We start from the raw sequence: 17,887 nt of genomic DNA on the forward strand, positions 1-17,887 counted from the left end.
TAACGCCCTCTGGGAGAATCCACAATCATTTAAACTCGTTCAGTCAAATAAGCGACATTCAGAGGGCGTGGCTTGAAGAGGCGGACACACCCAACCTTACAACAAACCCACTGTTGCCCTCTCTATGGATCAGGGAATTCATACAATATAGCTTTATTATACTTTTTTGGGTTGTTTGTTTGTTTATTTATTAAATATATAACTGACATTCTGGTATCAAAATGACTATTCAATCTGTTTAATATGATTAGTTCTACAGCTCATATTATTTTTAACTTTAAAACTGTTTTTCAAACTTTATATTTTCTTTCGAAAGTCCTAACTACTTAATAGGAATATAAATTATTTGAGACTTCCACTCTTTATGTCTATAAATATTTGTTTATTTATATTATTTTATTTAATATTAACGTTTAATATATGTATTTATTTTTATTGTTTGCCACTTAATATAGTTTAAAATGTTAAATAATAAAGTATTTAATGAAATAAAATATGATGAGATTTTTTTATGAATGAATGAATGAATAAATAAATAAATAAATAAATAAATAAATAAATAAATAAATATTTAAGGCTTCCATTTTTCATGTCAAGTAAATGACAGGGAAAATTTAACAAAAAATGTTGTTAAAAATATTACTAAATACAATATTTTGTAATAATAACAGTGATAACAACAATAAATTATACTTAATTCATTCATTCATTCATTTTCTTTTTGACTTAGTCCCATTATTAATCAGGAGTCACCACAGATGAATGAACTGTCAACTTATACAGGACATGTTTTACGCAGTGGATGCCCTTCCAGCTGCAACCCATCTCTGGGAAACACCCATACACTCTCATTTACACACTACGGACAGTTTATCCTACCCAATTCACCTTTACCGCATGTTGTTGGACTGTGGGGGAAACCGGAGCACCCAAAGGAAACCCACGAGAACGCAGGGAGAACAGGCAAACTCCACACAGAAACGCCACCTGACCCAGCAGAGGCACGAACCATCGACCTTCTTGCTGTGAGGCAACAAGACTACCTACTGCGCCACTGTGTCGCCTAATTATACTTTATAATGCAAAATTACGAATAAATATATGTAAACAAACATATAATGAAACTAAATATTACTTTGTAGTTTGGCACAGCTGTTAATAATAATAATAATTATACTAATCATAACTAATATAACTAATATTATAACTAATAACAGCCACAAAATAATTGTATAAACAGTTTGAAATATTATAATTGAATACTGCATTTTATTTTATAGTTTGCCACTTAATATAGTTTAAAATGTTAAACATTCAAGTATTTAATTAAATAAAGTATCATGAGGATTTTTTATGAATGAAGAAAAAAATAAATAAATAAACCGCAGTTTAGGTGAAACAGATTTAGAAATGGATTAGACTTTAATTGTAAAATATATTAGTATATTAATATTATTAATAATTGTAATTATTGCACAATATTATGTTAAAATACAAACTTGTTATGTAACCATCTAGCCATCTATTTTTCTATTTTATAAAAACCTGAAATAGTTTGGCTGAAATAATAGAATTTACAAATGACATCTTTGTATTTTATATTATTTTAGTAAAGTAAACTTATGTTTACCTATATGCAGGGGTGGATTTAATCAATAAACAAGGATAAGTGGCTGCTTAAGGCCCCATGAAATCTGCATGAGGGCCCCGAAATAAATACCTAGAAGTATAAATGATACCTAAAAATTATATATAACATTGTTTTCTATTATATTTTGTAAATTAATGGTCTAACATTTTTAATTTAAACGTAATTATAACATCTGCGACTTCAATCTTGGAGCAATCTAGTAGTCATATCAGTAAAGATTTAGTTTTAGTATTATTATTTAGTATTATTTTTAGTTGTGAAAAATTAAATCTTAAGAAAACAAATTGCTTCAAAAGTTTTACAACATACTGTGTGCTTTACATGTTATTATTTTTTTTTGCATTAAGATAAAATGTAGAAAAAAGATTGAATGATGGAAGAAAAAAAAAACAGCAAAATATTTTACAAAAAAATGAAAGCACAAAAGGCATTTTAAAACTTTTGGGCTCAATGGCATTGCTTAGGGCACCAAAATCACTAAATCCGCCTGTGTGCATACCTTTCTAAAGAAGATTTATGACTTATATTGAACAATAAGATCGTAAATAATTATACACAAAATAACGTGTTGTTTTCCCAGTGACGGTTTGTTTTTGAATGTATGGGAGTTTTCCAGTACTGAGTTGCAGCTGGAAGGGCATCCGCTGGCGCTGCGTATAACATTTGCTGGATAAGTTGGTGGATCATTCCACTGTGGTGACCCCAGATTAATAAAGGGACTAAGCCGAAAAGAAAATGAATGAATGAATAAATGATGTGTCATGTATAACCAAATGTCAAAACTATTGAATCATGTTTGATAGACGTTTACCGCCCTCATGTGGACTAAATGCTGCACTAGCTTTCTAGCGATAAAAATCACTCACCCGTATTCCACAACTATCAGGAACATACATGTACACGATATAAAAGGTGAACATAAAAAAACAAATGTAACAATGTAAAAATAAATAAACAAATAAAATGTATTTAAAAAATGTAATCCACAAAGCATAATGTTCAGCATTTCCACATCCAATGATTTTAAGAATCAATATTAATGGTAACACTTTATTTTGAAGGTATTTGAGTATTAGTAGACTGTTTGCTACTAATACTCTAATAAACATACATTTAACTGACTATAAGAAACTTTGCAAGTACATGTAATTTTGCACTAACCCTAACCCCAACATAACAGTCTTATAATCTAATGAGAATTAGTTGGCATGTAGATGCAATGTGAATTAATTTAACAAATGGACCATCAAAATAAAGTGTGACCCAAAATATTGTTATTGTGGGAGATGACGTAGCAAATTTCTGTTTGTGTATGCGAGTGAAATTTTGCCAATAAAATAAAGAGATTAACAATATATTCAAGACTTGTTGGATTTGTTTTCATAATAAAAACATCTTTAATGTAAAATGATAACTAAGTTCTGTCATTTAAAAAATATATCTTACTATATCCTTCCAGAAACGGTTTACAGCGTTACATTAAAAATAAATGACAAAGGCTCTCTTTATCTGCATTAGAAACTACAGAAGTCCTCCCTTTTAATGTACTTTGATAAGATTTAACTGGGTAAATTGTCTGTATTTTAAAATGAATTTATTAAATGTTATTGTTAGTAGAGTATTTGAAGGGAGTTTAATGATCACTCATGATTAGTGGTGGAAGAAATACTGAAAAATCATACTCAAGTAAAAGTACCATTACTTGCTTAAAAATGTAGTGCAAGTACTGTAAAGTTAATGTATCTGTTGTAAATATATTAAGTAGGAGTAAAAGTAAACCTTTTAAAAGTACTCAAGAGTAGTGAATTATGAGTATTACGCTGTAAGAAGTGTTGATTTACATGTCATTTGTGGATGTGTGTAAACGTAACATTCTGTAGTGCATTTAGTTATTGCCCAGTAGGCACACAACATCTTAAGACGTTATTTTTTATTTATTTTATAAAATATGAAAATAATATAATAAAAAACAGGGCAATTATTCAATTAAATAATATTTTCAAAGTCCTTATAAATTTTTACAGTTTTTACACTTTTTTGCTGTAAACATTTTGTAAAGTAATAACTAAACAATTTAAGTCACAACAAAAATTCTGCGAATTAGGTACTGAGGAAGAAAGTTTACATTTGTGAATATAATATTTACCCAATAACATAAATAAATTGCATATAAATAGTATGTTATTTTTGCCATACGTCATAAGACGTTAATATTAGGTTAGATTTAGGTTGGGATTTCAGGTGACCAAAAGTCAATGCCTAGCCAGCGTCTGAAGACAATGATCTTTTGATGTCCAATAACAATGTCAAATGAAGTTGATATTTAGTTGATTTTAGGTTGTGTTAGAAAGTGACCAAAATCCAACGTCATATTTACGTCAAATACTGAGATTTATTAATCAAATTGGCAACCAAAACCAAACGTCTGATAGACATCATGGTAACGTCCACACAATGTCAAGCTGTAACATCATTAGACGTTGATATTTGGTTGGTTTAAGGTTGGACGTTGGATATTGACGTTGGCCTGACTTTAAGTTCTTAACCCGATTTTCATTTCCAGATAAAATGCAACGTCCAAGACTTTGGGGTACACCGTCAATGTGAGATCATGTTGACGTCCTGTGCCTGCTAGGTGTTTAAGGTCATTTCGGTCATCATACAGTAATCATCTTCTCATCAGTGACATGCATGTAACAGTCTCTGGGTCAATGTGTGTAAAGATTTTGGGAATATTCTTGGACACCTGATGCTACCAGTTTGCTGCAACTAATTGTAATTACACCACTGCTCATAATGACAATAATAATGTAGAATACATAACAATAATATTGCTACAGTTGTTGTTTTATTTTGTAGGCAAGCTATTTATTTGGTCACACTTATACTTGCCTTGATAATTTAATTAAAAATATAATTTAATTGGAATTAATCAATCAATTTGGACACATTTGTTTAATAGTGAAATTAAAATTAAATCTAAAATAATAAACATTTACCTGCTTCTCTAATTAAGCAACCTGCTCTTTAATGTCACGTAGGCGCAACCAATGTAAAGACTAAAAACAGATGCAGGATATTTTACAACCTCCATTCATCATGGCATGAAGAATGAGCGTGAAATGAATAAAGGATACACTCGTGATTCTCCGTCTGCGCCCTCAGCGTTTGGCAAGCGCGCGGCACACAGAATATCGCCGCGCGCGCTCGGTCGCATGTGAGGCGCGGGAGGGGCGGGTTTTACGCAGTGACGAATCTCCGCAGTCAGAAGCTGTGAGTGCGCAGAGAGAGAGAAAGAAAGTGAGAGAGCAAGAGGAGGAGAGGGAGGAAAAGATACAGCACACGGGCGAACACTCAGGAGCATCATGGCACCAATTGGATTAAAGGCGGTCGTTGGCGAAAGTAAGATCATAATGTTAATCCTCGGCTACGGTGGTATCATATTCAATCATGTATGTACGTGCTAATTTGAGGTGCCTTCCCGTTGCATGTGTCAGAAGTGTTCGGTTCCCTCAGGATGCGGCTGGTTGTTTCCCTGCCATTGTGCTGAACGGGGAGGACATTACTCTCGGGATGTTGCGGATGCGCATTGTGTATCAGTGAAGCATGACGCGAATAGCCTTTATTCCATTCGCATTATGTTTAAATCATTTATTTAAGGCAGACTAAATATTAAAAACAGCTTGATGCAAGATCATAAAGATGATCCAGCACAGCACAGGAACGCCCTTATTCCGCACGAGCGTTCGAGCGATAACGCAGGGTTCTGTCGACAGACCATTGCGATTTTATTTTATTCAGCTCGGGTTTCTATTTAGATGAGTAACGGCGTTAGAATTGCGGGGATGTTTGCATAGCTCTGCCTTCTGCGTCCAAATAATTAGCTTATGCGTTCTGGCAAAGCCTCACCCCTGTGATTGATCACCAGTGCATTATATTCCATTGCGTAAAGCTCCAGCTGGTGAACTGATCTGGTCAGGAAGTGCCCGTGCTTTTATCATGAATGCAGCTGCTTCATCTCCAGATGACTCGTTAAATGGCGGAGTGCTTCATGTTGGGATGGATAGTGGAAAATGAGAGCACAAAATGCGCATCCCTGAGATGTGTATAGCTGTCATGTGTAGCATAGCCTATATAGTGCATGGCGTTTATTAGGCTGCAGACAGATCGAATCGATGGCGGTTGTGCTTTCGTTGAGGGGAATATATTGCTTATTCAGCAGGATTTGTAATTGTGGGGAAATAGGCAATGGATGGTTGATAGGATGTAATATTACGACATCAAGTCTCTGTTTTAGATATTGCAGGCCTTTAGATAATCTAAATATTAATGCATGCCGTGGTTAAATGGCAATCTACTTGCGAAAAAAATAATCATATATTTAAATATTTGGTCTATTTTTCTCATTTATACAAAAATATATTTTGTAAAAAAGTATAAATGTAAGTTTTAGTGTTATTCAAAACATACAAACAAAATTTTTTTTTTAAATAAACAATGAAATGTTTTTGTCCTAATGTATAACTCATATTTGAAAAAACAAAAACCAAAAAAAAAAACGTCTGCTTAACGGGAAAATAACTGAAATACATATTTTATATTAATCCATTTCATATTTTAAGAAAGCACCTTTTATTGAGCTAAACTAGAGTAAAATGTGTTTTAACATTAATTATTCTTCTTTAAAATACGATTGATCATTCAAATTATTTAAAACTTACTTTATGTATATGGCACTTTAATATTATTTAAAAACTATATATATATATATATATATATATATATATATATATATATATATATATATATATATATATATATATATATATATATATATACAGTTAAAGTCAGAATTATTCGCCCCCTTTGAATTTCTATTCTTTTTTAAATATTTCCCAAAAGATGTTTAACAGAGCAAGAACATTTTCACAGTATGTCTGATAATATTTTTTTCTTCTGGAAAAAGTCTTATTTGTTTTATTTCGGCTAGAATAAAAGCAGTTTTTAATTTTTTTAAATACCATTTTAGGGACAAAATTATTAGCCCCTTTAAGCTACATATGTTTTTGATTGTCTACAGAACAAATCATCGCTATACAATAACTTGCCCAATTAACCTAACGTGCCTAGTTCACCTAATTAACCTAGTTAAGCCTTTAAATGTCACTTTAAGCTTTATAGAAGTGTTTTGAAAAATATCTATTCAAATATCATTTACTGTCATCATAACAATGATAAAATAAATTGGTTATTAGAGATGAGTTATTAAAACTATTATGTTTAGCAATGTGTTGAAAAAAATCTTCTCTCAGTTAACACATCCCAGGGATCTGCAATGTAGTTGAGATTATAGTTGACTAGATACAGTTACCAACATAGTGGAGTAATTTCAGATTTTAACCTTAGAGTGAAAGTTTATTAATTGCATGCTTTAAGAACTGTAAAAAAATGAAGCAAATTTAAGTCATTTGGGCACATAAATTACATAAATTAAACATTTGTAGCTTAAATATTAATTGTATTATTATTATTATTACTACTGTTATAATACAGTCATTATTTAATTTCTGCTTCTGAATACTTTTTGACTCCCCAAAAAAACATACATCCTTGTTACTTGGCATCTTTTCCATTGCATTTAACTTTGCTTGTCAATTTTTAATGATATTTTATGCAGATACGCTCCCGTACAGAATCATTCTAATTAATCTAAAATTATAAATTCTTTAAAGCTATTTAAGTCATCTGCTGAAATTGCATTTATATCGCAGTATATATCACAGTGAATGAAAATAATGTCAGTTTTTGAGCAGCTCTAATATATATAATATTTTAGTTGTTATTTTTAAACAGATAAAAACATTTTATTTAGGCCAAATAGAGTGAAATATGTTCACCGTTGCAAAATAATACACATTTTAAAAATTGCTAACTACAAAACCAAATATCCATAATAGTTCAAACGCGGTTGCATTGTTCAAAAGTGTCTAAGTGTAAGAGCCAAATATTTGATCAGTATTGACTGAAAGCTGATCATTAAATTGCTGTGAACACCTGGGCCGGATTGGCTTGTGGAATGACAGATTGGTTTTTCCAGTGGTTTGATGTGTGTGTGTTGGTCTCACTATCTTCTCCAGGGACATGAGATTCAGCACACATACACATGCAGGGTCAGACACAGAGCAAACAGATAAGAGGATAAAACTGGCCTAATGCGTGTACATCTTCACTTAGACTGTGGCTGTTTTGTTTTTCTGTTTAAAATATGCAGTGTGCACATATTGCAGGGTGTAATGTAAGTTGACAGCGGGAGTCGACATGGAAAGCATCTGTGTGAATGACTCATATTGTGTTTGTCTAAAGGGTCTTTCATAAGCATTAGTCTAGTTCTGAATGGACCAATTCTTTTGTTAGCCTCCCTATTTGTTGATCCATTTTCTTCAATTGAGCTTACTATGTCCTACTTACCACATTTAGCCAAATTACATTTAACAATGAGCTTTCAGGGAATCATATTTTCTTTTATTTCCCCGCAAATCCCTTTGTAGTGAGAATATTATCCATTTATACTTCAAATAGAGAACAACAAAACCAATCATCTTTGATAATTGTATGAATATTTATATGAAATACATATTTGTATTTAATAATAAATGATGTTTATTGAATAGTTACATGAACAACTTTAAATATTTTACAAAATCTGTAGTCAAGTTAGCTCTTACTTCCAATCTAATACTCAAGCAGAAGAATAGTAGGTTAAAAATAGCAGTTAATGATGGTTAATTCCAGCGTGAAAACAAAAGAGGGGTTAAATGAAGAGCAGGCTGGATTTAAAGAGGCAGTAATGAAACAACTAGATCTTACATATTCTGAAAGCAGCGTGATAGTGCTTAAACAACAGTTAAAACATCCAGTGGTTGCGATATTTATCATGTATAAATCTGAAATATTTGTCAATTTAATGATTTGTAAGCTGAAATGATCAAACGAGTAGACACCCACTTTGCTAAATAAACAAAAATTAAAAACCATGTCTTGACAGTCTTAAAGCACTGAGTGCAAATCTATTAGAATGCAGTTATGATCTTAAAGTAAACGTTAAGCATATCCCTGTATGATAAGAAAGAGAGTGCTATGATATTCATTTGATACATCTGTTCAACAAGCTTAACAAAGTTAAAAGTCAAAACAAAGTAAAATATGGAGATTTTTAAATACAATATTGTCTGTATTTTCTATTCGCAAACAAAGCTGAAGCAAATGAAAACTGTGGTGTTTCGTTGATGCATGAATCAGTTTCGGAACAAATCGTTTGAGCCAATGATTCACTGATCCATTCAAAAAAAGACTCACATACTGTAGACATTTCTAAATGAATCAGCTGACTTTAACAAAACATTTTATACAATGGTTCACAGTTCCATTTACAAAGAGTTTCATGCTCCATTTGTAAATGAATCGGCTGTCTTTAACTAATAATTTTAGCCAATGATTCAACGATCTATTCACAAAGACTCACATGGTCAGTTTTTAAATGAATCAGCTCTCTTTAAATAATCGTTTAAGCCAATGATTCAGTGATCCCTTAAAAATGCTCACCAAGTCCATTTCTAAAAAAATCAGCTGTCTTTAACAATTAATTTGAACCAATGATTTAATGATCAATTTAGAAAGAGTTTTATGCTCCATTTCTAAATAAATCAGCTGTCTTTAACAAATCATTTGAGCTAATGATTCAATGATCTATTCACAACGACACACATGGTCCGTTTCTAAATGAATCGGTTGTCTTCAACAAATCATTTGAGCTAACGTTTTAATTATCCATTCACAAAGACTCACATGTTCTGTTTCTAAATGAATCAGCTGTTTAACAAATCATTTAAGCCAATGAATCAATGATCCCTTCAAAAATACTCACCTAGTCCATTCCTTAATAAATCAGCTGGCTTTAACAAATCATTTGAACCAATGATTTAATGATCCATTTCTAAATGAATCAGCTGTCTTTAACAAATCTTTTGAGCCAACGATTCAATGATCCATTCTCAAAGACTCACAAGGCCAATTCCTATATTAATCAGCTGTCATTAACACATCATTTGAGCTAACATTACGATGATCCATTCACAAAGACTTACATGATCCGCTTCAAAATAAACCGTCTGTCTTTAAAAAAATCATTTGAGCCAACGTTTCAATGATCTATTCACAAAGACACACATGGTCAATTTCTAAATAAATCAGCTGTCTTTAACAAATCATTTGAGCTAACATTTCAATGATCAATTCACAAAGACTCACATGTTCTGTTTCTAAATGAATCAGCTGTCTTTAACAAATCATGTGAGCTAACGTTTCAATGATCAATTCACAAAGATTCACATCTTCTGTTTTTTAAATGAATCAGCTGTTTAACAAATAATTTAAGCCAATTATTTAATGATCCATTCGAAAAAGATTACCTATTCCATTTCTGAATGAATCAACTGTCTTCAACAAATCTTTTGAGCCAATGATTCAATGATCCATCCACAAAGACTCACAGGGTCCTTTTCTAAATGAATCAGCCAATAAGTCAATGATCAATTTATAAAAAAAATGTGCATGCTTCATTTCTGAATAAATCAGCTGTCAAAAATTATTTGAGCCAACAATTCAAAGATTCATTCACACCCACGTAATTTATTTATAAATGAATCAGCTGAATTTAACAAATCATTTGATCCAATGATTCAATGATCCATTCACAGAGTCACAAACTCCATTTCTGAATGAATCAGCTGTCTTACAAATTCTTTGAGCCAGTGATTCAGCGATCCATTTACAAAGGCTCACATGATCTGTTTCTAAATGAATCGGCTGTATTTAACAAATCATTTAATCCAATGATTCAATGATCCATTCACAGAGTCACAAACTCCATTTCTGAATGAATCAGCTGTCTTACAAATTCTTTGAGCCAATGATTGAGCGATCCGTTCACTAAGGCTCACATGATCTGTTTCTAAATGAATCGACTGTCTTTAACAAATCATTTCAGCTAACGTTTTAATGATCCATTCACAAAGACTCACATGGTTAATTTCTAAATGAGTCAGCTGTCTTTAACAAAACATCTGAGCCAATGATTTAATGATCCATTCAAAAAGAGACAATCTATATATATAGAGTCAATCTATATATTACATCAGTAAACACACCTACATTTTTCATATATTTTATAATCTTTTAAACTAAATAATCTATTTATACATTTATTATCAAGGATCAAAAACGTTTTTCAAGAAAATATAATTTCAGTGTTTCTATTTTAAAATGTTATGTGATTCAACGTTATTTGCAAGTTTCTACATACACACAGAGATGTAGGCCAAGTATAATTTACATGAAAAGAAAATCTAATATTTCTAATCCCAAAGACCCATTCTGGCAAGGCATGCGGTGCATTAAAGATGCCGTGGAATAAATCCCCTAGTCTATTAGCCTACTGTATGACAGCATGTCTTTCTCTGTGTCTGAAATGCAACACTAGCCTGTCATTATCCGTGATTGCGCTCGCCCTGACATTTGGGTGTTGCATTAGCTTTGTGCTAGAGTGCACACACCACGTAACATTTACAGTCTCTGCAGCCGCATGCAGAATCAACCGACAAGCCAAATGAATGATAGATTTCTGTTTAGATCAGCCACAAGCCTGCAATTGTTCATATACGGGTTTCCTTGGTTGTTAGCAACGCTGCTGGTTTGGAAATTCGATGTACAGTAAAAGCAAGGCACTGAAGATGAATAGGGTAAAAACAAAAGATTAAGAATTGCAAACCTTTTTTTGTATTACAAGCTCTCTAAAATGTTATATTTAAATATGGAAATTATTGAATTCAATATAATGTAATGTATATTTATATAGTGCATTTATCAAGTATGGCCATATACCCAAAGCGCTTTACAATCATGAGGGGGGTCTCTCCACACCACCACCAGTGTGCAGCATCCACTTGAATGATGCGACGGCAGTCATAGGACAACAGCACCAGTGCGCTCACCACACACCAGCTATTGGTGGAGTAGAGAGACACTGATAAAGCCAATTCGGTGGAGGGGGCTGATTAGGAGGCCATAATCGGTAAAGGCTGATGGAGGGAATTTGGCCAGGGTTACACCCCTTCTCTTTTTAAGACGTGCAATGGGATTTTTAATGACCAGAGTCATGACCTCGCTTTAATGTCTCATCCGAAAGATGGCACTCACTGACAGTATAGTGTCCCTGTTCACTATACTGGGGCATTAGTACTCACACAGACCACAGGTTGAGCGCTCTCTGCCGGCCTCTCTACCACCACTTTCAACAGCAACCTAGTTTTCCCATGAGGTCTCCCATCCAGGTACTGACCAGGCTCAGCCCTGCTTAGCTTCAGTGAGTAACCAGCCTTGGGCTACAAGATGATGTTTCTGTAGTGATGTATTTGTGTTGATATGTATTTGTAGTGATTAGCATATATTTTTAGGCCAAAAAATGAAGTTTAACGAATTATTAACAATTATTATTGTTAGATGTTTTTACATATGGGGGATTCTGGGTATTACTTTACCAATCCATAATTCAGAACTTACTGTGAACAGCTATAATAATAATAATAATATTAATATTAATAATAATAATAATAATGATGATGATGATGATGATGATGATGATGATGATGATAATAATAATTATAATAATAATAATAATAAATTGTCACAATTTTTTTGTGGACTAAAATGTAGTATCTAATCAGGGGAATTTATTTATGAACAAATGCCTCTGTAAAAAAACTTTCAGTTAGCAGATTTAAATTTATGGCTTAAAAAAACAAATGTTAAAACAATGTCCTTAAAATTATATTTAGATTGTTGATGATTTGTCACAAATTGATGAAATGTGACAAAAGTAACACTTAAAATTGTGTTTTGGATATGTTTTCTATGAGACTGAAAAAAAAGAACAATTCAAAATCTCAAAAGTGGCAGGTGCATAAAATGCAGTGTTTTTGTCTGTCTCGTCTTAAAGAATAAAGATAATGTTTAGTTCAGGCTTTCTGCTGACACTCCTTGAATATATAATCCACAATCTCCCCCGTTCAGTCGGGTTTTATGGCTTTCCTATTAAAACGAGCTTGAGCGAAAAGCTCCGGGGGAAGATAAATCAGACTTCAGAATCAAAGCTGCCATCCTGCTGAGACAGACAGACACACGGCTAAAATCAGCTACTGTACAGTATAAAACATACAGTAAAATATAAAACACGAGGTAGATCTGTTTCAATTGTAATAATATCAATCAAAGAACAAAGTGTGTTTTTTTTAAATAATTAATTAGCCTATATTTCGGTAAATGTTCACTGAAAACTTATATTTACAATAAAATTATGATATAGGTACATATATATTGCATTTCACTTCTTTTTCATTGATTAGTCCCTTTATTTGCCAGCGATCACCACAGTAGAATGAAACACCAACTTATCCAGCATATGTTTTACACAGCGGATGTCCTACCAGCTGCAATCCAGTACTGGAAAACACCCATACACTCTTACATTCACACACATACGCTATAGGGCCAATTTAATTCATTCATTCATTCATTCATTCATTTTCTTTTCTGCTTAGCCCCTTTATTAATCAGGGGTCGCCACAGCAGAATGAATCGCCAACTTAGTGAGCATATGTTTTATGAGCATATGTTTTATTTCTCATTCATTCAAACAATATTACGATTTAAAATTATTTATTTATTATTATTACAATGAATCATTATTAAATTAATTCAATTTTAATCACAGATAAAATTAAACAAAATTGCACAATAAATGCATAAAATTACTGTGGGTTTTGAGGTAATTAATTATAATTAGTTAAATGTTAAATGTAAATGTGTATTTAGAATGAAATAATGATATAGATATTGTGTTTTAAATATAAATACAAATAAACAAATTACATATGAGTTACATATACAACTAAATAAATATTGATTACATTAAATGAGAAATATATTATACATATTGTATTAAAACATAAATACATTTTGTTTTAACTGAAAAAAAAAACAATTTGTTAAAGTTGAGGTCTGAATTATTAGCCCCCCCATTTATTTTTTCCCCAATTTCTGTTTAATTGAGAGCAGATTTTTTCAGCACATTTCTAAACATAACAGTTTTAATAACTCATTTCTAATAACTGATTTATTTTATCTTTGCCATGATGACAGTAAATAATATTTGACTAGATATTTTGCAAGACACTTCTATACAGCTTAAAGTGACATTTAAAGGCTTAACTAGGTTAATTAGGTTAACTAGGCAGGTTAAGGTAATTAGGCAAGTTATTGTATGACGATAGACGATAGTCTGTTCTGTAGACTTTAAAAAAAAAAAAAAAAACTTAAAGGGGCTCATAATTTTGACCTTAAAATGGCTTTCAAAATAATAAAAACTGCTTTTATTCTAGACGCAAAAAAACAAAACAAATAATCATTATATCATAATATTATCAGACATACTGTGAAAATGTCCTTGCTCTGTTTAACATCATTCATTCATTCATTTTCTTGTCGGCTTAGTCCTTTTATTAATACGGGGTCACCACAGTGGAATGAACCGCCAACTTATCCAGCAAGTTTTTATGCAGCGGATGCCCTTCCAGCAACCCATCTCTGGGAGAGACATACACACACATTTACACACACACACTCATACACTACGGACAATTTAGCCTACCCAATTCACCTGTACCGCATGTCTTTGGACTGTGGGGGAAACCGGAGCACCCGGAGGAAACCCACGCGAACGCAGGGAGAACATGCAAACTCCACACAGAAATGCCAACTGAGCCGAGAATCGAACCAGCGACCTTCTTGCTGTGAGGCGAATGTGCTACCCACTGCGCCACTGCAATGTTTAACATCATTTGGAAAATATAAAAAAAATTAAAAAATCAAAAGGTGGCTAATAATTGTGACTTCAACTGTATTTATATCGACATTTATATATCGTATATGTATATATATCGAGGCCGCAGGCCGAGTGCCATAGTGACCCATCAGTGAGAATATACAGCCACATCTTACTGCTACGAGTGTGATATTGCGTTTATTCAACAGTTCGTTGGCACAATCGTCTACATGAAAAAAGAAAATCTAACACTAAAAATCCTTTTGCAAAAAAAACCTACTTTCTTCCGCCGTTCATTCACATCTGCAGCTGAGGTCAGAACAGCAGAAGCCATTACTAATTCACCAACATCACTTTAAATACTGTTTGATGTGTGTAATGTCTGCTGACATTTCTGACATTTTACGGTTATAAGGCTGAATGGCATAAATCAGTCTACAGAGATATCTCCCTACAGTATTACAGTCTATTACAGTCTACAGTATTTCTCTGTTGCAATCGGGATATCACAATAAATAACCCTGAAAAAAGCAGCACAATCACAACCAGATTGATATTGTGTTTGCGATAAGGAAAAATGCTAAACACATGCGAGCATTTCTTCTTTCTTTCTGCCAACACAACACACATTCCTGATATGAGAGTCCCATCTCACACTCAATATACTACAATTATATGGTATAAGTACAGCATACAAAAGAAAGAGGTCGACTTTGAATATCACTTACCTGCTTGATGATTTGATCAGCTGTTGTTTAAAATTACGCTGTACTGTTCCTCCTCTTAGGGCTTATAATGCGGTCTCTGTCGCCATCTTGTAGATGGACAACCATCTTTAGTCTGCTCAATGACAGACTAATGTCTCTCAGAAATGATAAATATTTTAAAACAGGCACGATCCTTATAAATAAACTGTACAGTTGCAATCTAAACAACTACATTCTCAACTAAAGCCTCAAAAGTGCATTATGTTGTCCAAAAGCAGCAATATTTGACAAACTGAACAGTGTCCTCTGCTTGTTGCTGTATTTGGGCGGAGTAATACACAAGGGTGATGGGTGAAGAGGCTGGATGAGTGCTGTTATTGACAGAAAATTGCACTCCTATCAGCCAATCAGATTCACGAACCAGACATAAATGTTGTATATATATAATATTTATAACTATTATATATATATATATATATATATATATATATATATATATATATATATATATATATATATATATATATATATATATATAACAAATCTATAGTCTTAACAAATAACAAAATGTATTTATTTCTCATTATTAGGTGCATGCTTTTATATGTCTATGTTATATATTTCTATTTATTTATTAATGTATTTATTAATTTAGACAATATATTATAGTATAGTATTATAGTATTATAATATTATTCTATAGTATAGAATTTTTCATTATTATTTTAAATATTTATTAATTCAATTTTAGGCAGTTTATTCGACCGCTAATAAATCAGGGACTAAGCCGAAAGATAGCTTGTAAGTGAGTAATTCAGTTTTAATCATCAATAAAATAAAACAAAAATACCAAACAAATGTATATGATATTTAATATATCCATCATAACATGAATACTACTCATTAGCATATCTGGATTGGCCAGATTTGTAATATTAGGCCTGGCATTATCAGAGCGATGGCTGTATCATGTCTTTTCAGCATCACTACACTCTGCATTCATTGAACGGGTGTGTAAGTGACTCAGCAAGCTGAAATTCTATACCAGCAGGATAGGGAGTGTGTGTGTGTGTGTGTGTGTGTGTGTGTGTGTGTGTGTGTGTGTGTGTGTGTGTGTGTGTGTGTGTGTGTGTGTGTGTAAGTGAGTGTGTGTCCTTGGACCCTGTGACGTATGTTAGGGTTTAGCAGAGCATCTTCTGTCTGCTATACAAGGACATTATTGGATAGTCACCTTCTCAGGGGAACACAGAACGCACTGCAGCGTGGACGAGAACACTATATAGCTTTTATATAATAATACACAACTCCTCAAGATCAAATAAATGATTCAGTTTCTGTTTGCAGTCCTACGCAGAAGATATTAATAGTCAACCGCTCAGTAATAAAAGAAAGGCATCAAGGTCAATCATGCAACCAAGACTAAACAGAAAAATGCAGACTTTAAAATAAGACAGTCTTTATATAAATGTAAGTAAATTCAGCAGGATAGGGGAAATTGCAGACTGTCTCTTTAAGGTAAATGGCCGTAGCAATCCTGAGAGACTGAGCATAAAAGTGGGTCATGAATAGAGAGTGCCCTCAGGGAGCCTGCGAATATGGAGGGTTAAATCTGCAGCGATGAGTGCATATACTGTTTTTTGCTTTGAACAATAGCAATGATGCTTTTTTTACTCTTTATTTCAATTTGTACAGTATTTGCACTGGATTGACCAAAAAGGGTGGGTTTTTAAGTTCCATTCTCTAAGGAACCATTCCTTCTGACTAAATAGCAAGTAGGATTCAAAGTAATATATAGCTTCAATTAAACAAACGGCTCCTTTTATTGCGACAGCTTGTGCTTAATTAAGATGTCTACATTAAGGTTAAATATGAAGAGTGAAGATCTGGAGTGAGATGAGACACTCAGGAGGGAGCTTCGGTGTTTAAGTGAAGGAGCGGGAGACTTAAACAGAGATATGTGGAAAATTGTTATCTTTTCGGATATTTCCGTATCGATATGTATCAAAATATAGATAAGCCAGTCTGAATTATGTCAAATGATCATGGTATGATAATGACAAGCTCATCAAAGCTGCTAAACTGGAGGTCTTTGCCGGTTCAGATATTCTGTCTTTTATTGGTCTGTTTACGCTTGGATATCTTTAATGGGTCCAAAAATGCAGGTCAAAGGTTGTAATATGGATTTAAAATGTGGGCTTACTTAGTATAAACTACGTTTTAATAGTAGCAAAGTACAATACTTAGCTTGATTTGTACTTAAGTCAAAATAAAAGTACAGATTTTTTTTTTTAAAAATAGTCCAATTTCATGAAAAAGGTACTTTTTTAGATCAGGGATACTATTGTGAACAATAGAGGGTCATTGGAACATACTTGCTTCAGCCTAAATTTATGTGAACTGAAGTTTATTCATAAACTAATTTCGAGAGGATTGCGTGCTAATGATTGCTTGCGGCTGGTCATGCATTATCCAATTTATGATTCACCAATCAGACGATTTCTAAGCCACAATAAATACCCTAAGTTCCACATAACAGCCATCTTCGTTTTGAAGAATCCCCCTTCCGCCCCTACTCCTCCTTTTCTAGATGGG

At 32.8% G+C, this 17,887-nt stretch overlaps 1 protein-coding gene across 2 annotated transcripts in view; it reads left to right on the plus strand.

Moving 5' to 3' along the window:
- Positions 1–4,943: 4,943 nt before the first annotated feature.
- The window catches only part of stxbp1a (syntaxin binding protein 1a), a 57,941-nt gene continuing 44,997 nt past the window's right edge, over positions 4,944–17,887 (plus strand). Inside the window, exon 1 of one of the 2 annotated variants that reach the window (XM_005161113.6) lies at positions 4,944–5,053. In XM_005161113.6, coding sequence (XP_005161170.1) covers positions 5,017–5,053 — 37 coding nt within the window. In that variant the 5' untranslated portion in view covers positions 4,944–5,016. 2 annotated transcript variants of the gene reach the window in all.

The sequence above is a fragment of the Danio rerio genome, chromosome 21 (genome assembly GCF_049306965.1).
Source record: "Danio rerio strain Tuebingen ecotype United States chromosome 21, GRCz12tu, whole genome shotgun sequence".
NCBI lineage: Eukaryota > Metazoa > Chordata > Actinopteri > Cypriniformes > Danionidae > Danio > Danio rerio.